General features: G+C 35.3%; 2 protein-coding genes across 2 annotated transcripts; both read right to left on the reverse strand.

Annotated features, from left to right (window-relative positions):
• Window positions 1-14,874: 14,874 nt before the first annotated feature.
• LOC136821444 (uncharacterized) lies at window positions 14,875-20,541 on the reverse strand. The gene is made up of 3 exons (XM_067077677.1): window positions 20,212-20,541; window positions 19,660-19,857; window positions 14,875-15,362 (listed from the first exon to the last, which is right to left on the reverse strand). Exons 1-3 carry the CDS (start codon window positions 20,468-20,470, stop codon window positions 14,890-14,892), a joined length of 930 nt encoding a protein of 309 aa, XP_066933778.1. The 5' UTR covers window positions 20,471-20,541; the 3' UTR covers window positions 14,875-14,889.
• Window positions 20,542-21,117: 576 nt separating this feature from the next.
• Window positions 21,118-24,776, reverse strand: LOC136821431 (uncharacterized). The gene is made up of 3 exons (XM_067077666.1): window positions 24,387-24,776; window positions 21,922-22,031; window positions 21,118-21,674 (listed from the first exon to the last, which is right to left on the reverse strand). Exons 1-3 carry the CDS (start codon window positions 24,644-24,646, stop codon window positions 21,118-21,120), a joined length of 927 nt encoding a protein of 308 aa, XP_066933767.1. The 5' UTR covers window positions 24,647-24,776.
• Between the last annotated feature and the right edge of the window lie 1,369 nt (window positions 24,777-26,145).

Genomic DNA, 26,145 nt, shown 5'->3' on the forward strand with positions numbered 1-26,145 from the left:
ACGCTATGCATATACAGCAGTACAGCACACTCACACCTGCACACACGACACGTATTACGTGATTAATATATTGTACTTGATCATCAAGCCATTGTTCCCTTGTTTCTTCCATCCACTTGAGTAAGCTGATATTTCTAGTCTTTACCAGCTGTAACTGTTCCCATGCCATTTCCAGAAGAATCGTGAATTTAGGAAAATCAAATCTTCCAGTTCTTCGCTCAAACAAAGCAATCAGTGAACAGGTAGCTACAGTTTCAAAACTTGAAGAATGAGGTACCAAACTGAACCATCATAGTTCCTAGATATATCTGTTCTGTTTAACTGTTTTTGACAGCTGTAATACAAGCAGGCAAGTCACAACCAATTCTCTAATCAACAAAAAAGTTATGCTGGAGCTAGCCATTTTGAATATTCTGCCTTGACATTTGCCAGTTTCTTAGATAGAAAAAACACCAGGATAGAAAACAGGAGTACTTTTAATGTTGTTGATAATTTTAAAGCAAATCTTCTAGTCAAAGCAAGTCAAACTCAACAAACCAATCAATGTCGTCAGTCGTCAACAGCCAAAAGTTTCCAGGTTTTTGGTTTTGTTGACAAAAATGTTTTGTTTACTTTCTCGTTGTCGGGGGGAAACCCGATTTGCCGATTAGTGACTTTCCCGCCTATTTCCCGATTTCCTATACTTGGTTGGACTTACCATAGTTAAAAACAGATTCGTAAATCTAAAGTTAATTTAGTGAGTTTGTCCGTAGAACGTTCGAATCGTTCGAAAAGTTGCAAAAAAGTTAAAGATTTGAAAAATGCAACACGCATAGTATTGATTTTCGGGTTAATTTCGGGTTTTTTTCGCACGCCCGCCCGCCGTTGAAAAAAGGGACGCACTCGCTCGCTGCGCTCGCTCGTGCGTAATAAATTGAATTCTTGGAAAATATATCTGGGGCCTTAAAATGATCCAGCAAGGAAAATTTTGACACGTGCTTGGACAACACATGGAGACAGGATGGAGATCCCCATGATCATGGAATGGAGTTTCTTCCAAAAGCTGTGTAACAATCAAACTATCGAAAAATTTGGTATCAGTTTCAATTTACAGCAGTTACATTAAGCATTACATACCTCTGTTAATTATATTGTCTTTGGTCTCCCAAAGATTTAAAGAATAAAGCAAGTCACATTTCAGTGTTGACGTCTCCGGCTCCTCTGGTCAGGGTACCTTTTTCACCTCCACCAGTCCCACGTAGGGTCGCAAAACACCAAAATAGAAAAATCAGTCACTCGTACCGTCAACGGCTCTAACTTGGGATGAGTGGTCATATCATGGGATGGTTTACTTTCTGGTCTGTATTTTCACTTACTGTTAAATCTCTGTTGACAACAAGTTTGTTTTCTATGTTTGTGACTATGTTAATTAAATGACTTTGGAGGTTCGGCAAAATGATGGCCGAATTGCTGTCCCATGTTTTGTCAGACTGTCCCAAGTTAGAGCCGTTGACGGTACGTAAGGTATCTTTTTTGGAAATTTTGGGACCAAATCAGAAAATTTTGAGAACATTTGGGAATTTTAGTCCCATCCAGGGTGGCAGTCTGTAAAAGCTTAACTTCGACTTGGACTCGGACCCAAAGTAAAGGCCTACCCTCGACCCAAAAACAATAAAAGCTCGACCCTCCACCTTTGACCCCAAAACAATAAGTTCGACCCCCTGGGTCGTCCCGAAAGATAGGTCTCTCCTTTCTTGTAAGCGATTCATTCATTGATTCGGACTGTACATATTTGATTATTAACTTATTCCAAAGCCATGTATGTCACATGTAAAAAGTTCCAATAACTTATTTCAAACCTAACTTATTCCATGTACATAAAAATATTTTATATCTTTAATTCAAAATACCGTTGTAAAAAGTTCCGATAAATTTTTTATTACATTACAAAAATGTCATCTTATTCATAATAATTTTTGTAAAATCAAAAATAAAGTAGCGAATTCTTTCATATTTTCGTCACATCCTTCCATTTTGTCTGATCTGTATTGGAATCCCGATATGCAAGCCAAGCTAAAAATAGAATAAAACGAGTGCAAACATGTAACTCGAGTTACCCGCCTTATAATGGTAAAACCCGGATACTAGTATACCCGATATTCGCGAGTACTATCCTATAAATAGAAATACTTGAGCAGTCAAGTAACTCGAGTTTTGTTACAAACTCTTATTACTCGAGTATTCTACAGTATTTGAAAACCTGAAATACTCGGGTAAATTGCTCATCTGGTTTTTCAAGTAAAACTCAAGAAAAATACTTGAGTATTACTCGAGTTATACTCGAGATAGTCTACCAGGGATATACTTCTAGGTTCTCTTAGAGCATACAATTTTCATTCAGTTGGTAGATTTATTGATGACCTTTGCGCTATTAATGATAGAGATGATTTTTTCTCATGTTTTAATGATATATATCCGGAAGAGCTACAGTTGAAAGTTGAACATCATGGAACACATGCAACGTTTTTAGATATAAGCTTTGAAAATAACATCTTTCGCAAGAAATTGTTTGACAAGAGAGACGCCTTTCCCTTTTTCATCGTGAGAATACCACATAAAGATAGTAATTTACCCGGGGGGAGGGGTACTAGGTTTGCGAGGTGACGGGTATGTTTTTTGGTGATTTTGGGACCCTTTGAGAGACTTTTTCCTAAATTTTGGTCCATTTTTTCCAAATTTTGGTCAAAATTCTTGGAAATCGTGACCCTTTGAGAGAGAAATTTTTGATTTTTGTGATTTTGGGACCCTTTCAGAGACTAACTTTTGAATTTGTACCCCTTTGAGAGACTTTTGAGGAATCAGAAAAGGTACCCTTATGGCTCGCACATACCCGGCCCATTTTGCCTAAGTACCCCCCCCCCCCCAGGTAATTTACCATCAATCATCTTTTACAGTTCTATATATTCTGAGGTCCTACGCATTGCTAGATGCACTCTTCTTTTTGAAGATGTTCTGCCCAGAATTTCAGAACTTTTCAAGCGCATGCTCAATCAGGGAGCTGAAAGATCTTTCTTGCGAAAACAAATTGTAAAGTGTTTTGATAGATTTCCAGAGACTTTTATGAAATTCAGAGAATCTTTAAATGGTTTTTTAGCGCAACTGCATTTTTGAAAAATGGAAACATTTTTTTTTTTATATATTATGTATTGTATGTTAGTTTTCTCTCTTTTTCGTTCTTTCCCGTACAGACAAAGACGGCTGCACGGACTTTAGGTGTCGAACCGGGTTCTGGGCCTACTTTTTGAAAATTTGTGTTTTTTGATACTTGTATTTTGTCGTTTGTCTTGTTCTTGTCTGTTGTTTACCCTTTTTTGTTTCTTTGTATTTGTGTGGTAGCTTTTGTTTATTTTTCTATGTTTGTTAGTTTGTTTGGACTGCGAGTCGGTTCAGGGGGAGGCTGAGTGTTGGACGTCCTTAAAACATGTTTGAAGCCGCTGCGCCTGTCGCAAGTCAGGGACTCCAGATTGCATTGGTTGGGTTTTTGAGTGGTTTTTGGTGTTTGTGTTTTTCTGCTTGGCTTTTTAAACTTTATGTCTATTGGTTTGATGGTTCTTTTTCGCATAAAATTCTCATTTCTTGACAGGATGTTTGATTGGTTTGATTTATATATTTAGAAAAATTCAAAAAAATTGAAAAAAACGTATAATTATAAAAATATTAGTGCCTTTTTATGTTTCATCTTTATTTTATTTAGTATTTTCAACACTTTCTCTCCTTGAGGTCAGATCTCTGATCTTCACCATATATATACCGGGTGCACCAAAAAAAAGTATACAGGTTTGTTGAGATATTGTGAGCTTCAGAATTTAAATTTTTTGTTCATTCTTTTTTTATTGTATAGAGGATGCTCTAACTTGAATTTTGAGCTATTATACATTGAATTTGAAAAAACTGTTCGAAAGTTATTTCCAAAAAACTAACTTTTTTTCCATGTCGAAATTTCAAAAAATCCTTAAAAACAGCAATCACACTATATATAAGACAAAGTGTCAAAATAAACAATTTCATTGTTTCTTTTATTCTTTTTTCTCTCATCTTATATTTTCCCAACAATTTGCCCATCTTATTTGCACGTCATGAACATTTCCAACACCATCAAACTTAATGCAGACTCAAGATTTCCAAAAGAAATTCCAGCTTTTCCAAAAATATTATCTTACATGGGAATAGCTTGTTTTACCATATTCTTAAATTCCGTGACGAGTTTTGATGAACACATTTGCATTTTTTGGTATTTTTATGTGTAAACAAGGTAAGTGTCAAGAGAAAAGTTTGCTCACTGTTTTTGATGGCTTTTTGAAATTTCGACATTAAAAAAAAGTCAGTTTTTTTTAAATAATTTTCGAACTACGTTTTCAAATTTAATGTTTTATAGCTCAAAATTCAAGCTAGAGCATCCTCTATACAATAAAAAAAGAATGAGCAAAAAATTAAATCCTGAAGCTCACAATATCTCGACAAAGTTGTATACTTTTTTTTGGTGCACCCGGTATATGTGAAGAAATTCAAAGAATTTCTGTCCAACTATCTTCTTTCAAGAGATTTGGGTGGCAGAGCAGCATATACTATATACACAGGGTGTCCCTAATTAAAGTATCGAGTCGAAACACAACTATGAGTAGAAAGTTTTATGTGCGTGTTCACAAAATTGTATTTTAAGCTCTCCCTCTTTTTTCTTTGTCATTACGATTAATTTTTACGTTGTAACTACCTTTTGTAATAAGCCTGTGTGATGGAGATATTTTAGCGATAACACACACAAACTTTTCTACTCAATCGCATGTTCAAACTGGATACTTTAATTAGGGACACCCTGTATACTTTTACCATCCAGATTCTTGAACTTTTGCCCAGTGATGGGCAATGGATGATTTAAATGGAAAAATTGATCCTACAATGTTAACACTTAGACTAGAAAGAGAAGATCATTGGATAAAACGTATATTTGACCAGAAAAAAAGGAATCTGATGGGCTTTCTGGTATCTCACAGCATAGATCAACTGAAGGCAAGGTGTGAGGTTAACGAAGTGATAACTGTGATCAGCGGACTCCAGCTCGACACTCGAAGTCGAGAGTGCGCGTTTCGAGTGTGATTTGGCACATTCAGGCGTACCAGGCTCACCCTAGGGTATTTTAGCTTTGTCATCCATGAATACTAAGCTTGTCAATACTCTGTTGGCAACACACCAAGAGCGGATATTCCTAAACAAACAAAAAACACAAATATGTTATGACAGTTATAAAAACACTCTTGACCAGGCCTAATGTGTTTTAATTCATGAAACCAGTAAATACGAGCCTTAAATTTCAAATAAGAATTAAATCACATGGTAGGTTTGAGGTAAATTGGGTAGTTATATAGAAATAACTATTGACATAATGCAAATCGGGATGACTTTTTCTGGTCTTCGTTGGATTTTGCAAACAACATTTTAGGTACCTTTTGCATAAGACCAGGAGTTGGTCAGCAAATGGCAGATGTGCCACTAGTGCATGTCTTCGTTCTTCCGCTGCTTTTCCATATTCTTCTAGCATTGAATCCAACTCCTTGTAAAAGGGCTCGAAAAATTAACTTGGCGAAGCTCCATTGGACTTTCTTAAATCGTAGATCAATTCGGATGTATCTTGCCCATCGGATGGTATGTTGATATATTGCTCGAAAAGTACGTCTGTCTCACTATCGCGTCTAAAAAGAACGATTATGTCAGGGGTCATCTACGTAGTATGTGTGCAAAAAAAGTTCCAAATGTTTGACACCCCCTCCCACTTGCATGCATAGGACAATAGAAATTACGAGATTCAAACAATAGAAGTAGGTAAACCCCCTATCCCCCTTCACTGTGTACGTATTATAATTGATGGCCCTTATGTTAGACGCAGTAAAAAATACAGCCCGTAAACGAGTCGATTGGAAAAAAAATAAACATTTAAGCTTTTTAGATTGAACAATGAAATTCACGAACTCTGCAATCTTTCAGGAAACAAACTGGACGAAATTCCGAATTGCTACCGGGGGTAGCTTGGATAATCCTTGGTATCGTTTAGTTAACTCTTGTCTGATTTTTCTTGTTTCGTATTGTGGGACAAGTCCTGACACTTTCATGCTGCTTTTTCTGATCAATCGACCCAGCTTGCTTGCTGACTTCTTTCATAAAATTGAAGGCTGCCTCCACTTGTTCCGTATTTGCCGAAACCAAATTGAGAATGCGATATTGAATCGGTGCATGGCTGGTAAGTGAGTGACTGTATTGGCCAAAGAGCTTTCTTTGAGTCATCGATTTTGATGTTTCAAAGAGCTCGTCCATCAAAACTGCATGCGTGAAAGAAACTTTGTGAAACCGCAGGATTGATCTCCCTGTTCTATTGTCATCCCCTAAATAGGCAATTTTCTGTAGCTCTGCAAGTTGACGCATCAGCTTGATGTATGAATCCGTCAAGGTAGATGGTAAGATCAACAAGGCTTCTCCTGTAGTCACCTCCGTTCTTTGCCTCTTTCCCACAAAATGATGCGCGGGAAGTCTCTTTAAATATATTTTTCTCCTCTTTTTCCAGATGCTGAGGGATTTCACTGTACAAATTCGTTGTCAGACCTTTGAACGCATGGAGCGGATCACAACCGAGCACTTCGTACGACTCCAACCCGACTTCGTGAAGATAAGTTTGACTAGATTCGTACACAATGGCTGGGAGATGCTTGACTCCTGGAAAGAAAGGTTTATCTATATTTTTAAACATCAGCTGCAAGATCTAATGGGATAAAATTTAGCGCGTTTCGGGGATTAGGGTGTCACCGTTAAATTAATTCCCGATAAACTTTGGAAATGCCTTACGCACGAAATATTTTGAACAAAACTCAAGAAAGATCAAATAACTAGTTTTAACACGTTTACTGACACTGTTCAGCCGAGAAATTTCATCTCCCATTTCAGTATATTTTTCGTTTTATTCTGAAAAGGTTCAAAAGCCATAAACTCAGGATATCTGGAGCCCTTTTTGGAAAAAGTTTGTCCCTGTCCCCCAAAATTCTTCAGATCAAGGAAGAAAGGAATGTTATTTATTTCACCAAAATGCTACTGAGTTTGTTATTAAAGGATGCGAAAAAGAGAGTAACCAAGCCGGCACAAGATGTTTTAGCGACGTCTCAGCTGAATCTTAATTACATCTTCCAAAGATGCATTCGATAATGCATTTCAAAGATCTCTTAACAACGTCTCCTGAAATCTTGAAATCGCCGAGTTTTCTTTTTTTGTTTCTTATCTTACAACGAAATGTTTTAAAGACGTCTCCGTTGAAGATGTTGATAACGTCACTCATCTCATCTTACAGCGAAATGTTTAAAGACATCTCTGTTGAAGATGTTGATTACGTCACTAGATTCCAAGCTTCTTGTCTTCTGCGAGACGGGTTCGAGACATACCCAAAACCGCGCCATTTTTTATCGGTACGGGGGCTCTTTTCGTTGCGAATCGTCATAATTCGGAGGTAAACAATGTTACTTGGACCCCCGGAACACAGTATTTTTTTTGTCTTCGATTAATTTGTGTGGGAAAATTGGCATATATAAACAGGCATAAACCATACCTTTAACAATTCTTGTTAGTGACTCTTCAACATTGTTGACGTAGAAGCAATATTGGTCCTTCAATTTCAAAGTAATCATGTTGATTGCAGTTTTCATTAGAGCAAAGACCATTTACAACATTGGTGTGACATGCTTTACATAACTGGTGGTGGGTCATATTGTCTGATATTGGTTCTTTTAACTTTCATAACAAATATACTGAAGTATTGCAATTATTTGGCACAGGAAGTACCAATCGAAAAAGGTCTAGAAGATCTTTTTGTGCTGAGTCAGAGAGACAGTGTTTTTTAGAGTAAACTATGAAGAGATGATTGAATGATTTTAATGTCATGTTGGAATCTTCATAAAGTGGCGAATCATCAACATCAGCATGACCAGTATTGTTTGTCTCAATTTCCTTATCTAAGGACAACTCTGAAAAGAAAGTGAAACATTTTTGCAAAATTCATAGTGTGCAAGGAGGTCTTAACCCCCATTTTTATTTCATCCCCCATATGCATACCCCCTATTTAAAAGATTTTTCAAACCCGCACCATTTACAGCAGCGGTCTACCAGTCATTAAAAATCAAAAACATTGAAATTTATATTAAATATGTATGTGAAAAAAAAGAGTTAAAAGCTGTTTACACTTGCTTTTTAGCTGGCCCACACCAAATATCTAAGTCAATATAGAGTATGATAGATATTTTGACCAAAAACTGTTATCCCCATATTTTTACTTGACCCCCCCCCCTAAATCTAAAATCCCCCATTATATTCAGAAAATGTCCAATCCCCTATATAGCACTTTTGAAAAAGTTGGACCCCCCTTAAAAAAGGGGGGTTCACACTATGAAATTTTATCATCATAGACCCACTAGATTGGGTTTTATGACTTTATTGTGAGGCAGTGTGAAGACATGCTGTGAAATCCACCTAAAAACCTTTAAAATCGCAAAATCTTTTAATGGTTGTAACTTTTGATAGTTTTGGAATGCATTCCAAATTTTCACACGTTTAACATATCAGTAAAAGGTTTAAAAAAGATTTTCTATTGATGACGCCAGCAAAAATGATGTAACTTCTGTCCGCCTAAACATTCTATTGTTTGTTTCTATAGATTTTCAGCTGTCAATCAAATCAATTTATAATTTTGCTTGGTGTTAATCTATTGGTGTTCATGAATCAGAGATTTTCAATGTTCAAAATGAACACAGGAAAAAGTCATCAGATCCTACGGGTGAGTAAACCCCATTTCCAGCGCTGGAAATTTTAAAAACTATTTGTTCCGCTTAATTTTTCTCAAGCTGCAAAGTTGAATTTTTTAAGCCTGAGGATTCGCAAAATCCCACTGCGGACTTTTTTCAAAAAATATTTTAGTCTGAAGTTTTAGACGTGTAATATTGAAATAAACCCTTCTTACGAGAAACAGCACATCACGCTAGTGTGAAACGTAATTTCCCCCATTGGAATTTCCCTCCAATAAAATTCGGGTACAAATTTGAATCTTTAGGATTTCCGATTTCAAACCCTGGACTTTATCTAAAATATTTTGATACATCGGTATTACTAATATCACACTGCGGAAACCCCTTTAGAGTCTTTTTGATATATCTTAGGTGTGAATTTCAAATAAACACTTAGCAACCATATAGTCGACGAAAACTTACACTACAAAACTCTAAAAACGCAGAAGGTCAAGACAACAAAAAATGATCGGCAACCTAGCATCTAAGAGAAACTAGTATCAGACATGGAGAAAGATATCGAAGAATTAGACAAGAGAATTAACACTCTACAACACAGACCAATGCGAAAGGTGGATCAGATAGCAGTTTTAGTATAGGAGACTCGATTATTGTCAAATGACAAAGGAAAAGTCAAACATGTTCCTATCGTTACAGAAAATGCTGCCAAGCGAAGGAAGAAAAATCCGACGTGCAATACGTTCAATGCAAAGTCTCAGTATCGCCGAAGAAATGAGACCGATTATGCAGCAAGAATGATTCATGGATCAACGAAGGAAAACTTCTCACCAGCTCTTCATGGAATGATTGATACTATTTGCACCAAATACCCTACGCGTGTGGTAGCTAAAAAGATTTTATCAGCAAATAATGCAATTCAAAAATCGATAAAAGAAATATGCGCAACCGAATCAAGAAAAGAGTACTACTCTTCAGTGAAGAACACTATTAGATCTTTGAGTGTTAATTACAGTCATCATGTTATGGGAAAAGAAAAGTACAGAAACATTCGCAAAGCAACAATCCTAACACAAAAGATGACCGACTTAGAAGCCAAAACAAGGAAAATGATAAAAGAAGAAATACACCAGACAAAAGATTTTATGAAAGAGTCTTCCCGTAAAACCTACGCTGATATAACGAAAGCACACAAGGAAAATCTTAAATCTGTTGTCGCGGAACCAGAAGAAGAGGAGAGGAGAGAAAAAAGAGATATCGAACCAAGAAACATAATAATTCATGGACTACCTGAACAAGTTGAAGAAACGAAAGAAGAAGATTAAGAAGAATACAACAAGGAAATTGAGGATCTGCTCAAAGATATTGGCATCCGCGACATCAAACCAACGTATCAACATCGTATTGGGTTCGAACATGAAAATGGGCCGAGGAAAAATCGGCCGATAAAGGTGTCCTTGCAAAGTGAAGAAGAAAAAGAAAGGATCATGAGCAACCTTAAAGCCTTAAAAAAGCTGAAATGGCTTGGATATCACCTAAGCATCCCTGATGATTTCACCATCAATAAAAGAAGAAAAATCAAAGAGATATCCGAAAAAGCTAAGAAATGGAACTCCGAATGTAATGGTGATTTCATTTGGCGTGTGAGGGGAAGTCCCAGAACAGATAACCTTCGCTTGATGAAAACAAACAAAAATATCTGGCCTCAGTAGCAGCGACGATGAGCTGCCAACAAAACATTAGTTTTTTTTAATTGTAAAGTAGCGTTGACTTTTATTAGCCTTTGTTGCTACCTTTTCGTCAACATGAAATAAACTATTACTTACTTACTTAGGTCTCCTCCCTGGTCAAAAAACTTATCAAGATCTTACAAGATCCTGGAAGAACTTACAAGTTCTTGTAAGACCCCAAGAACTTGCAAGATCTTATGTAAGATCTTGCAAGATTTTCGCAAGAACTTGTAAGTTTTTGTTTTCTGTAAGAACTTAAAAGATCTTACACAAAATCTTGCAAAGATCTTACAAGATCTTGCAAGATTTTAAGAAATTGCTTTGGACCAAAATTTGCAAGATGCGTGCGATTTAATCAACTCCGTGTCAAACTTGTAAGTTCTTACTTTTGAGTTCTTACAAGAACTTACAAGACGCGGGAGAGTAGTATCGGCAAGTCCTTTAAAAGGATCTTACAAGATCTTGCGAAACTTACTGAATTTTCAAACAAAAATACTCCAATTTGTTTGATTGAAACATGTGTTGGTTTCATCATAATTTTCTTAAGAAAATTGCAAGATCTTATCCCCCGAAACTTACAAGATCTTACAAGAACTTATTGGATTATTCTAAAAAAAGTATTTCAATTTGTTTGATCGGTTTCTGATAAAACATAATTTTCTTACAAAAATTGCAAGATCTTGTCATCTGAAACTTACAAGATCTTACAAGAACTTAATGAATTTTTTTAAGTACCCCAATTTTGTTTGATTGAAACATGTGTTGGTTTCATCATAATTTTCTTAAGGAAATTGCAAGATCTTGTCACCCGAAACTTACAAGATCTTACAAGAACTTACTGGATTATTCTAAAAAAAGTATTTCAATTTGTTTGATCGGTTTCTGATAAAACATAATTTTCTTACAAAAATTGCAAGATCTTGTCACCCGAAACTTACAAGATCTTACAAGAACTTATTGGATTATTCTAAAAAAAGTATTTCAATTTGTTTGATCGGTTTCTGATAAAACATAATTTTCTTACAAAAATTGCAAGATCTTGTCATCTGAAACTTACAAGATCTTACAAGAACTTATTGAATTTTTTTAAGTACCCCAATTTTCTTTGATTGAAACATGTGTTGGTTTCATCATAATTTTCTTAAGAAAATTGCAAGATCTTGTCACCCGAAACTTACAAGATCTTACAAGAACTTATTGGATTATTCTAAAAAAAGTATTTCAATTTGTTTGATCGGTTTCTGATAAAACATAATTTTCTTACAAAAATTGCAAGATCTTGTCATCTGAAACTTACAAGATGTTACAAGAACTTAATGAATTTTTCTAAGTACCCCAATTTTGTTTGATTGAAACATGTGTTGGTTTCATCATAATTTTCTTAAGGAAATTGCAAGATCTTGTCACCCGAAACTTACAAGATCTTACAAGAACTTATTGGATTATTCTAAAAAAAGTATTTCAATTTGTTTGATCGGTTTCTGATAAAACATAATTTTCTTACAAAAATTGCAAGATCTTGTCATCTGAAACTTACAAGATCTTACAAGAACTTATTGGATTGTATTGGAAGTATCCCAATTTTGTTTGATTGAAACATGTTTTGGTTTCATCATAATTTCCTTAAGAAACTTATTGAAATTTCTAGAAAAAAAGTATCGATTATGAAGTATAAATTATGCGACTCTCCAAAATAACACCTCTAATATGTCACGGGAAGTGGGATTGAAAGTTGGTTAATTTTAAGCTTGGTCGATAATTCTAACTTTCCGAAGTAAAGGCTTGGGAACACAAGATGTTTTTTTCGCGTTGGTGTAATTCTTAATATGCGTAAGTCAAGATGGCGTCGTATTTTTTTAATGGAAGCACCCAAAGAAAACGGTTTTTGACCTCTGTGTTTCTATTTTTAGTAACAGAAAGTGGTCAAATCCCGGCTTTTTTTAGAGTGTTTCCGCTAGAAAGATGATGACTTACGCACATCAAGAATTTAACATGCTCCCCCAACACAAGATGAAAAGTGCGCGTCCCATGGTTTCTTATTGTTTCATGGGGACATAAAGTGGAGGAAATACCATTGAGTTTAAAGCCCGAAGGGCTAGAGTTCAATCTCTAACCTTTCTCAGGCAAGAAATAGTGAAGCCTTAAAAAATGCGCCGCATTTTTGACGACAGATTGAATCTAGCAATTCCTTTGTTTACGATTGATATTTTTTTCGAAATTTAGCGGTAAATTTTAGTTTCAATCTGTCATTTGTGTAAAAACCAGGCGAGCCGCTCAAGGCCGCGCAACTTTGGTAGGATTTGTTGGCTTCAAATCCTACCAAGGAGATTGACTTCTAGCCCTTCGGGCTTATAGTTCATTGGGAAATACCCAAAAGACGCTGATTTTGTCCAGGGACAAAAGTGAGAGAACATACAAATGTTAGGGACAAAAGTGTTGTTGATTTCACTTTTATTGGTAGAAAGAAAAGTGGGGTGGAGACACGAGAAAGCGTTTCAGGTTGGTGGAATGAAGTATGTTTCATTGCACCAACGCGAAAAAAACCATCGAAATCAAACAACCAAATTCATTCTTGTAGACTGTTTCTTGACTTTAGACAAACATCAACTACTGAATGTGAAAAAAATCTTGCTCGTGCAAATTTCTGAGTTTGAATTTATTTTTACGAAAATTGTGAACAATGCTCAGGAGTAAAACATAGGTTGAACATGAAACCAGGCTGAAATATTAACATTATTAACTTTGAAGGGTTTTGTATTGAAAAATTAACATTCAAATAATAAGTATAATAAATAATAAATCAAACTAGCCTGATGTACAATTATTTGATCAAAATTAGTCTCTAATTTAATAAATATTTATCGTGTTGAGAATATTTCTTATATGTAAATATTGCGTACTCTCGGGTACCTAATAGCCGCCCCCCCCCCGCTAATTAATTTTTCGAAAATTTTCCACCCAGGACATTCTTATTCCAACCCCCCCGCTTATTAATTTGTGGGAAAATGTTTTTGAAAATTCCCTCTTTTGTCCTAATTCTGCTGTATTAGCCTCCGTTTCAAAAATTTTCCACCCAGGACATTTTTATTCCAACCTCCCCGCTTATTAAATTTTGAGATTTTTTCCAACCCCCCCCCCCACTTATTCCAAACCCCCCGGCTATTAGGTACCCGAGAGTAGTTGGGCAGAATGTGTAAAATTTCCGTTTTTTAATTTCCTCTGAAAGAATTAACATCAAACTTGATCTTTGAAAGAAAAAAAAACTATTTGAATAATTTAGAAAAGCTTCTAAGTCTTTCTTTACAAAGTTTCCAAAAACATGACTTCAACTTGTTATACATATCTTTTTGTTAAATAAAGAAATTAGTCGTGTTGATACGAATAAAGTTCTTCCGAAGCAAAACCAGTCTTCTCGTTATTAGTGACAAATAAAAATCTTTTGGACAATTCAGCACCACGTACGAGTATTATATCTTTAGTAAGTTTCAAAGGGATGAATCCACAACCAAGAATATTTTCACGGACAAGTTCTGTCACATTCTCATCGGCATAGGCGTTATCAAACAATCGGTTTTGAGTCTTTTCGAACAATTGAACCATAGCAACACCAAACGAATTCACAGAAAGGAAAACCAGAATTTTACCAAACAATTTTTTACCATTGCTGTTTATTATCGCCAGGTAGCTTGCACTCTGACCTTTTCTTTTGTACGCCAAAGAATGGAACATTCGGATGTTAACCTCCATCCTTTGCCAATATTGCGCACCGTTTGTATTGCAAAATGATGATATATCATCTGGGACGTCGTGCTCTAGAGTGTCAACGATCCCTTGAACTTTGGTATTATCTTCTAATTTGTTCATTTTCAATTGTTTTCCGTATAAAATTTCTTTTACGTATTCAAACAGAGCACCACCACGAAATGCTTCAGCATACCTCTCTAGATCTTGTAATACCACCACGTTCCGCACCATTTGCGATACAACACCTGTCGATCCGTGGTATTGTCTCTTCAAGGTGGCAATAAAACTAAAAATGAAAATTGACACGCGTTGAAACTGAATTTTTTAAACCACTTCTTATCAGGGAACAAACTTTCATGGCAAACCCGAGAAGGTTTGTAGCTGATTGATTGGGTAAAAACTCAAGAAGCTGCAATACAAAAATTGAAATTCACCACAAAAAGGTAGAAGCAAATCTAGAAGTTGGTCAAAGCGTGGGTAGAAACTTAATGTGTAAAAAACGTACAGTACAATAAAGGGCCTAATAAGGGCACAGGGGGCATATGACATGTACTAAAGACTCGTACTAAAGTTAGTCGTATACCAGTTCTAATGAATGAATTAAACCCTTACCCTTCGAAAACAAAGTTTGAAAGAAGGACAAGAGGACAGCCATGAGCTTTTCGCTGCTTTGCCAGGTGAGTTAGGGCATGATTGGTATAAGTCATCTCAGACTTGTTGTACAGATCTTCGTTCAGCCTATGGTATGTTTTCAGCATAGTGTCGCCATTCTTAACATCTTGATCGGATGCAGAATCTTGATTCAATATATGGTTTGCTGTGACAAGCAATCCGAGATGGACAAACAATTCTTCATCCAGCACTCCTTTCAAAAGAGGGAATAATATATGCAAGATCAACAGTTGTTGTTCAGATGCTTTTGCTTTTCGGATACTCTCCAAAGAGACCTCTGTTACTCGCTCTTTGAAATCGTGTGGAAATTTGATTGCCTTGACGGATTGATCGAGTTGTTCCAGTTCACCTTTTGTAATGTACCCATTCCTCGGATCTAACAAAAGCAACAGCTTCCTCTTCCATTCACCTATTGGAAAAGTTGAAAATCAATATTTTGAAAGCACTTCCATAGAATCCATGACAAACTCGCTGTGCTGTTACTCTCGGGTACCTAATAGCCGTCCCGCCGCTAATTAATTTTTCGAAAATTTTCCACCCAGGACATTCTTATTCCAACCCCCCCCCCCCCCGCTTTTTAAATTTTGGGAAAATGTTTTTGAAAGTTTCCCTCTTTTGTCGCAATTCTGCTGTATTAGCCTCCTTTTCAAAAGTTTTCCACCTAGGACATTTTTATTCCAACCCCCCCTGCTTTGAGTTTTGATCTCGAGTTTTTCCAATCCCCCGCTTATTCCAATCCCCCCGGGCTATTAGTTACCTGAGATTATGTGTTTTTCCGGCGGCGGTGGCTCTCCCACTGCCCATCCCAGCAGTCCTGTTTTCCATCACTGGAAATTTGAAAAAAACTTAGAAAATTGTTCAAAAAAAAAAAAATTTTCGATAAATTTTCTAAGTCTTTTTCGTTCGTGCGAATAACGCCCCGCAAGGCTGGAAGATTAAAACGACTTAGTCAGGGATTTTTTGCAGAGCTCAATTTGATCATACACGCTTTTTTTATTTATAAGAATACCTTCCATAACAATATCAGGGTGAAAATTGACCAATACGTAAGAATACCCTAAGAATATCCTCTAGTGTGAATTTCACAGAATTTGATAAGAACACATAGTCGCGCTGATGATATCGAAAAAAGTGGCTAGAAAACGATTTTCGTGATACATCTCTGAGATATGATTTTTTTATGGAGACTCGCGAATTTGTATGTGTAGATTCCAAAATCAAAAAGTCTCCACGATATTATCGTGCAAGTAACGAGTAAATCGACTTAAAAGTTGACTTTAATCGATGTAATCGATTATAATCGATTTTAACGAATTTATCAGTTTGTAGATCATGTATTTTCATTTTTATGACATTCTTTGCTTGTAAATACTCAAACTCGTCAAATTATTCCACTAACAATTGATATAATCGAAGAAGATTTAGAAAAACGGCTAAAATCGATAAAATTATCGATAAAATATCGAATGCGTAATCTGTTTCCCCGATAAACTTCGAATCCGTCAGTAGACTTCAAAAATGGTCAGATTTGACTAAATTTTTGCAAATACGTCCCTAAGGTTAATATCTTTTGGTAGAATTTTTAATTTTTTCAAAGAAATTCGATTTTGGGGGTCTGGAGACGAGTATAATCGTTAAACGAGGCTGAAACTTCACGAAAGTCTGTAAGCTTCAAAAATGGTTGGATTTTGCTGAAATTTTGCAGACTTGTACCTTGGGTGAATATCTGTTGTTCTACTTCTCATTTTTTTTGATTTTGATTTTGGGGCCTGGGAACGGGTTTTTCCTTAAAAGGGACTAAGTCTGTGGTCAATTTAACTGGAAAATGTTGACAATTGCATGATATCATCTGAATTATTCCCTGAAAACTAATGAAAATATTGGATAAAAAGATCTTGACGTAAAATAGTAAAATCTAACAAAAAGGTCCCAGTATACCTATATTCTTGTTATGAGCAAAATAGTCCCGCTATTGAGGTCGAAAAAAGTGCCTCAAAATCACCAAAAAATAAGAGCTATTTATAAACAATCCTGAGCCTGAAATTACTCAATTTCAATCAATGTAGGGGCAAAGTAATAACAATTGAGTATAACGCCTAAAATACCTCACAGTTACACCCTATAAATTAGAACATGATGATAACAATTAGAAGCTCAAAGTACCAAAAAGAATAAGAGCAGCCGAGCCTGTGAAAAATCTTACTGGTTTTTATAATAAAAGTGTAGGGTTAAAAGTTCATTTGAGGCGAAAGATCGAGGATACCACATTCGATGCCATCTTTGCAACATAAAATTAGTGCCCATCCGAAATATCAAGTCTTCTAAAGAAATGGTATACTACTCATACTCGAGTATAGGAACAGTTTATTTTTAAGAACATTGTACTTTACACGGCTAAAATATTCTAAAAATACACTCTTTTTTAACTAAATAACTAATTTTATAAGAACAATGAGGCTCAAAAATGCCAAAAAAAAACTATTTAAGAACAACCCTCAGCCTGGAATGGCTAAATTTTGATCAAAATAATTAATTTGTCTTTTACAGCACAGCTGTTGTACCTAGTGACAGGATCATTTATCTCGTTTGTACTGGTAGAGGGAAATTAATGAATGCTGGAGTAATTTGTTATTCATAGATCAATCATTCTCCTAAACAACTCTTATAAAAAAAAAAAGCCAAGCGTCAACAAAAATCTATAATTAGATGGTTCTTATAAAAAAGACTTTATACTGATATATGTAGAATGTCTAGGCTTTGGAAAAGTTATGTTAACAAATAGACCTTTTCATAAATTACATGCATATAAATCAAATGAGTTTTAATAAAATCTGTTGGGAGTTAATCACCATGGCAATAATTTCAAAACGAGGCAAGTGATGTTTGTGACGTTATTTATGAAAAGGTCTATTGATATACATTTCTTGAAAGATAAGATAGTATTATAGCAAAAATTATAATTATAAACAACAGGAACATAAGAATATTCTTATAAAAATACTGAGTAAGTCCAGATTTTTCCTTTGTTATTATACCAAATACTCCTCTTGGGATTGGTTCAAAAGTTAATCACATGATCAATAAGTAAGCAAAACAAACTAACTTCTCAACCCGAGTTTCAAGTTCAAAACAATACCTTATCGGCGAAAACTTTGTCGGCCTTAATTTTAGTCGGCCTTAATTATTATTCCGCCCTAATTTTAGTCACCTCGTCAAAATTTAATCACTAAGGGCCGATTAATAATTAAGACCAACAAAAAATTTGGGCCATTTCTAAATAACTACAAGCAGATGGAAAATAGGAGAAAGCTTCTAATTTGACCCATATTTTTAGTCGGCCCAAATTTTTAGTCGACCCTAATTTTAGTTACCAAGCCAAAATTTAGTCGCCCATAAAGTAGAAAGAAACAAGTCTTAAAAATACCATATTGACTAAATAAATCCAGTTTGTAGCAGTCTACTTCATTTTGATACATTTTATAATAATGTTTACTACTGTAGCTCAATGAAACTAAAAACAAACTGGTGTTCTCGAGATGGTGAAAGTTACCTCTCAGATAGAAAAGTTATCTCAATCAACAGTAATGCAAAACTCGCAAAACCTTGGGATTGCTGCTTAAGAAGCAATTTCTTTTCTACAATTTGGTTCCATCCATTCCATTGCTGGTAAAGAGCTTGCCATATTTGTTAAATCACTTGGTATATTTTCCTAGCAACCATCAAAATTTCTTTACATACTGTAGTCCTTGTCTAACATAATTATCATCAGCAGCCACTCGCTTCTCCTCTGGCAGTCTGGATGGCAAGAAAAGTTTATAATGAAGTCTTTGTAGTTTTATCCCACTCACACGATTTCCTTCGAAATGTAGACACAATGTTGACTTTGTTCATTATTCATTACTATTTTTTCATTACAGCTAAAGCAAAAAAAGAAACCATAAATTTCTCATGCACTATAATATAGCTATCACATTCAAATAAATAGCTCATCGCAGAAAAGAAACTGCTTATTTGCATTTCATTGTTTATAATTTTTTTTCAGGAAAGAAGTACACACACACTTCTGCTATTTTATAATCTATTTAACAAAGTTCAGATGAAAAATTACATAATCTTTACTGAGAAATACATAACTTTCTGTCTCAAACACCACTCATAAAAATTATAGCCATCACTTTCGATTTAGGAGCGAAACTTTGTTTATATATTTTTTAGATAAATCTCGGTACTACTTTTTGCTTAGATTTCGGAACGCGTGTTTCATTTGAAATCAAAGGTAGAGAAATCGTTCTGTATAATACATATTGATAATCGATTAAACACGAATCTCCTCGATTCCCTCGATAATGCCTAACTTTGAGACTAAATTCTGGCTTACCTGCACCCTTTTAACGTGGAGACTTTTTAGATTTGGAATCAGCACTATCAAATCTACAAGTCTCCATCATTTTTTTTAATATCTCAAACATGTATCACGAAGTGAAACGATTTTCGATATCATCAGCGCGACTAACAGTCATTTTGTATTTTAATGTCTTTTTTAGAAAAAAATGTCCCTTGGCCACTAAATTAAATTCTTGCTAAATTTAATTTTTAAGTTAACCACCAAATTAAATAAAGACTGAAATCTGCCAAATTAAGTTCCCACCAAAATTTCTTCCTTTAAGGTATTTATCATAAAATTATGAAAATTATTAAAAAAGTACCTTCAAGAACCAAATGCATGTAATCAAAGGGGGCTTCTTCAGGTATGCGCTGTATATCAAGAACCACTGATTTTCCCTTGACTCCATTTTCTTCAGCACCATTGACTTCAGCAAGATGCGCGTCTCTCCATACTTCAGCATATTTCCGATCTCTTTGATCTCCCTTATATGGATAAACCCAACATCTGTAATTTTCACCTAGAAAAAAAGATATGGTTCGAGTCTAACCCAGTCTAGCAGATAATTTTTATGGTTTGCCCCAAAATCCTTAGCCTTTTTAGGCGAGACAAATTAACGGGCAGATCGTCAAAAAATATTTTTCAGGAAATCGGTATAATCAAAGCCTGCCCTTGAGTTCTAAGGGGATAGGCACACAAAAGCCAAAAAATAATGCTAAGTTACAACTTATATTCATTGAGGTGTCTGTGTTGGAGGAAACTAAAGTACAATGAAAACATTTTATGGAACTTTGTTGATAAGGTAGCAATTTCTTTAATTTTGATGAATGTTAACACCAAAAAATTAGTTCCCTTAAAATAGTTCAGTACATACCTGGATGATAACAGACAGTGCAACCATTAAGACCATTGAACTGTTTCATCTTCAAGGATGCAGCTTTGGCTGGTAAATCAGACATCTGCGCTTGTATGTTCAAAAAGAAGGTTTTACTTTTACCCTCGATTTGAAACCCATTGGTCATCAACCTCTTTATCTGTCGTGTGAAGCTAATTTGGAATAGATCGAAATTTGGTTTTGATGGTCCATACCAAACACCACAAAGAACAATATTTTTCATTTTGTAACGATTCATTCCCAATTCTACTATGAACGCAGAGATCAGCCATATTGGTAAGTTTCTGGATTTAACGGTTGGTGCACCATCAATGTGCCAGACAAGAGTAACAATGTTGTCACCTGAACGTTTGCTTTGGTAAATTTCTCCATCCACTATATCAACCAATTTGTTGCTTCTTTTTTGATGACACGTTGCAACCAGATCAAGATTTTCTAAAAGAAAAAAATGGATTATAAACTTTAGAATTAAACTTCAACACGTTAACATAAACCTCAAAAGAAGTCATTTCGGAAGTATGTACTTCCTATCAATATTTTATATTTTCAAAATCCTTACTCAACTCTTACCAAGCTTTAATTATTTTTAAGACAATACCAAACTTGTGAAATTTTAACAGTAAATCAGGTTATTAGCCTATGAAAGGCAGACCTTGTGAACCTTTTGATACAATACAAAACAATAAAATATCTAAAGTCAATACTTTCAATTTGAAAAAGAATAATAAGATGACAAAAATTTTGATATCTTTAAAAATTGATGATTTGTTCTTTGTCAAGGCTTAAAAGAGTTTCAGGTCCTCATCGCTAAATTCAAATAATTAAAATTTTCTGTTTAAGGTGTCGAAAACTTTTAAGGACCTAAGATTAAAAGGCCTACAATTATTAGTACAATTTCTTACCTTGAACTATTTTTCTTAAGCTGCTTTCCACATTAAATACATAGTATGTCATTTGATCTTTGAAAGGTACTGACGATTTTGAACACTCTTGGTTGGGGCAGACACTTTTCTCCAGCTGGGTATGACATGCTGAACAAAGAGTATACAGGGTAGGTTCTTTTGAAAGAGAGGGTGTCATCTTCTCAATCTGATACAAGGATGGAACAATGTTATCTTGTGGCAGTAAGACAATAAGAAAGTCCAAAAGCCCTTTCTTGGCACTGTCAGACAGACAGAATTTTGTGACAAATATTGTAAACAATATAGCAAAGTCATGTTGAGAAAGCTTGCATCCCTTGTAGAGATTTTCCTCGTCGTTAACAGCTCTTGGTTCGCCATCAATATCTTCAATTAGTGGATCATTTATGTCAATGAATGGATCCGGTGGATGCTTATATTGATCAAAACCATTTAAAGAATTGTCAATGTCTAACTGTTCAGGAAAACTGTGAACATCTGGGAAGCAGTTATTAGCAGCAATTTCTGGCACAATATCAGCGCCTAGAAAAAATAAATTGACGTGACATGACATAATTTTAAATTTGGTCAAAGCAGAGATTCTCCTTTCAGATGGAAATGGGGTTTAATAACACTCCAACCTTGGCCAGATTCTTCAAATTTGACTGGTTTTCACATAACTTGAGACAAAATTTGCTTTTTCAAACTTCTGTGAGACGGAAATCTATCTGAGATAAAAGAACTTTGAACATTGATATTTTTTAAAATACTCAAAATAAAGTCTCCATACCGTTTAGTTGAGTTTGATTCATTGCGACATTTTGTTGTTGACAAACAGGCCCTGATGCAGGAGCAATCACTTCTGTTGTTTCTTCAGGGTTAGATCTTGTGTTTGACAACCTTGAGAAGGAAAGAAAATTACTGAAATTGATTCCATGCAGTGCAAGCGCACAATTTTTTCGAATTAAAATTGAAACCTTACAGTTTTTTTTTTAAATCTGAGCATTCCATAAATTTTTCAAACCAAACGAAACTTAAGTTTGATCAAAACCATGTCAGTCTGGAAATGGTGCACACTATACCAAATATATTTAGCTTGAGTTAGACAAACTCCCTTTGTTTTTGCATCAAAATGCAGTTCATAATTTGAAGTAAGGTAAACCTGTGAAACAGTTTTGTTTCCGGTCTAGAGTCACGTCGTTGTTGAATTGTGCGAACAAAGTTACATGTACATTATGTCCGATTTCTCTTTGAGAAGAAAATACTTGTGGCCGGCTGGGTGAGTGTTTTTATCAAACGGTGGACCATAACAAAGTATTTCTCAGGTTTGCCTAGCCTTTGCTTCATTTCAAGACTGGTTTACATACAACCAGATCTCTTTGAATGTACCTTAATGGAAAAAAATTTACCGGGGATTTAATTTGACGGATGGCCAAAAAGTTTTTTCAGAGGGAATTTAATTTGGCGGATGGACGAAAAAACTAAATTTGGCGGGAATTTAATTTGGCGGTTGCTTAAAAATTTAACCTTAAGATGGCGTCAAAACAGCGAAAAAATAGTGAAAACACCTTAAAAGAGATCATATTTTCAAAATGTTTAATTTGGCGGGAATTTAATTTGGCGGTTGGCGGAAAAAAGAAATTTCAGTCAAATCTGCCAAATCCGTCACATTTTCTTTCCCCCAAAATTTCTTCCTTTAAGGTATGTATGCATCCTTGCAGAGATAATTAATCAAACTGTTTGATTGACCTTTCAAAGGGTGCTAATATTGGGAGTATTCGATTAACTTTGCCTGTTGTTGAATTTTAATGGGCCATTCCTGAATTTGTCCATAGCAGGAGGTGGGAACGATAAGGAATTTTCCGAGGGCAAACGTTTTCACCAAAATTCAAAATTTCCAAGGCAACTGAACTAAAAATGATAAAAGAGTTGAATTTCCGCCACATTTTGTGAAATCACATGGAAATTGTACCGACGGGGGTGACAGAAATTTTTTGGAATGGCCCAATCAAGTACTCACAAGTTCTTCAAAATCTAAAATTTCATTAAAGAAGTAGAACTTAATCAAACTTTAAAAAAAGAAGAGCTTTAATGGCTCAAAACTTTGATTATATACATAACTTTGTCAAATTTAATGAAAAAGTAATGAACATAAACAAAATTTTTGTTGAATTTGTTGAACGGAGTTTATTATTGAAATTGTCAAACTTTGTTAAACTTTATGTTTTATCGAACTTAATTGAATACTCGGAATACTCCCCCAATACACCGTTTAACAGTCTCGCTTTATGATTAAAAGGAGTTCTTTACCTACCATTTCTATGCTGGCTTTTATTATGAGAACTAGATGTTTACCTACCATTTTGTACGGGGGGGAGTGAAGTTTCCCGTGGTTGCCAAAATAAAAAAAATGGAAAATTGTTCAAGCGCGTGCGCAGTCGACACTGTTAAACGGTGTATTTGGGGGGATATTCAGACTCGGTATCTCCAGGGTGCTCCACGGCAGACAAGGAACCAGGCCATTTTTCATGCCCTTCGTCCGGTTATCGGACGCTGCCCCTCCTGAAATCACTAAAATATTGGTAAAAACAGCCGTTTTCAAAATGACCGGATGCCGATTGGAGAATTAGAGAACGCCCGCCGCCTAACCACCTATCGCCCAATGGAATTAACAATACACCGTTTTGTAGTGTCGACTGTGCCCACATCCAAACAATTTTCCATTGTTTTGATTTTAGTGATCGCGGGAAGCTACCGGGGAAAGCCTAAAAAAACGGTAGGTAGAAATTTGGTTTTCATGAGGAAACTCAGCAGAAAAACGGTAGGTAAAGAACTCCTTTTAAACATAACTTCTTTTCCTCTTGATGAATTTTTGTGAAATTTCCAGAGAGATTCATAAAATTATCATCGATATCATGTTCAAATATATAGCTGTTCATTAAATCAAATCAAATGACTTTGGAGGTTCGGTGAAATGGTGGCCAAATTGCCGTTCCATGTTTTGTCAGATAGTCCCAAGATGGAGCAGTTGATGGTATTAAGTTTGACAAAGTTCAATTAGTTTGGTAATTCAACTGTTTGATTTTAATCTACATGTCCCGCAGGATATGCGGGACACTTGGTAACTACAATGGTGATATTATATGATTAAAAATCCATACATAGGATAGGAATAAAACAAAAATTAAGCCAGACAGGATGAGAGCATTAGAACCCTTTAAATTATATAAATAATTCTTAAAAATAAAAACTCACATGTTGATTGTTTCAGGTTGAACATCCTTCTTGCGTTTCATTGGTGTCCTCGGCAGATTTTCCTTATACGCATTCAAACTATTGTATGGTGATAATCTATGACGCTTTTTGTAAGAGCATTTGCCACTGTCGATCTCTCTGTTTGGATAAATGTCTGTATTTTCTTGTAAGGGAAGTACTGACCGGTCTGAATATTCCCCAAAATATTGCTTGTCATCCTGTTGAAATTGAAACGGCTGCTTCTTGTTATATCTTGACATATCTTGGAAAATTTGTAAGTTGAGACAAGTTAAAATCTATTACTTCTTTTGCTCTCCGAATTGAACGATAGAATACTTCGAGATTTCGATGATATAGGTGGATTTCTACTAGCTTCATTTGTATACTTTCCATAAACTTTGACATCCATTTTGTTATTCGTTGGTTGTCGAGACTATCGGGACGTACCGTAATTTTCGAAAGTAAAGATAAAATCAGGACTGATTTATAATAATATATTTAATGCAAAATAACTTTTCTATTACTTTGAAGGGATAATTCCAATTCATTTTGCTTAATAAATTGGACTGATTGAACAAAAAATGATAAAATAGTCCATTTTCATTTCTTTTGAGGTGAAAATATTTAGTCTTTGAATTATCATCTGTCTACTTCCGGGAGTCTATCAGAACGGAATCTTCGGAATCCGCGGGAAAATCGCGGATGAAGCCGCTGGGCTATGCTGATGCTCTCTGCTCTGGCCTGATCTCTTCTATTTTCGCACGCGCTTTGCCGTGGGATATTAATTCAATACAATATTAATCTCCAACAAGTAGCAAATGATATGATATTACCCAACGACTAAATTTTTCTTCGCTGGGCTTCACACCATCACTCTCCTCGAGTCTCCTCTCTCCTGGCGTTTCTTGCACTAAAAAACTAAAAGTAAGCAAGGCAGTGGACGGGATTTGCTAAAGAACTAACCTTCCCTGCCCCGTGGCCCCATCTACTAAATCTGCTGAATATTTTCTTTCACTGAAAACTTTCTGGTACGGTAGGTAGGTAGAAGACTCAAAGGCCGTCTGTGCGTTTTTTTTTCATCATATGATGAACGCTCATTTATTATAAAATAAAAGGCCTGGTTTACCACCCTGAGTATCATCGCATCAGAGGCCGAGTTTTCAAAATAAAATATTATTAACCTCTGATGACAAATTGTTTGTAAAAAAATTCAAAATTCAATCGCGCATGTGTCAAGAAGAATGTGATGACTTTTGAGTTGTATTTCAATGACGCGAATAAAAAATATCAAATCAATGCATTGTACTTTTCTGTCCTGTGTTGATTGCGCTCTGGGGAATAGAATTGCGATTGGTTGGGAAAAATACGAATATGATTTCGGTATTTTATTTTCACGTTTGCCCGGTATAATGGTGGTCAACTTTGTTCCCCATCTATCATATAAAATCTTACAGCTACAGGTTTTTTATTGATGTGTTGCTCTCCTAGTCCTAGTGGATTTGACTTGAGTGGTTGGTCATGATGGTAGAAGAAATTCAGTAAAGTAAAGATTGCGGCTATACTTTTAATCAAAGAAGGCAAAATATCGGATTAAAAATTCGTTTATTTTATTTCATATTGATGCTCGATAATAAGTGTGTGTAGTATGCATGATGCATGAATGCGGTAGGATAGCGCATTCTACTTTCCTTCATATTTTTAACGTTCGTTTTTTATAACGTATTGTGTTTTAAAAAGTTCCCCTCTCTGAGAGAGAGGG

Source organism: Clytia hemisphaerica, unplaced genomic scaffold (assembly GCF_902728285.1).
Source record: "Clytia hemisphaerica strain Z4C2 unplaced genomic scaffold, Clytia hemisphaerica genome assembly, whole genome shotgun sequence".
NCBI classification, from domain to species: domain Eukaryota; kingdom Metazoa; phylum Cnidaria; class Hydrozoa; order Leptothecata; family Clytiidae; genus Clytia; species Clytia hemisphaerica.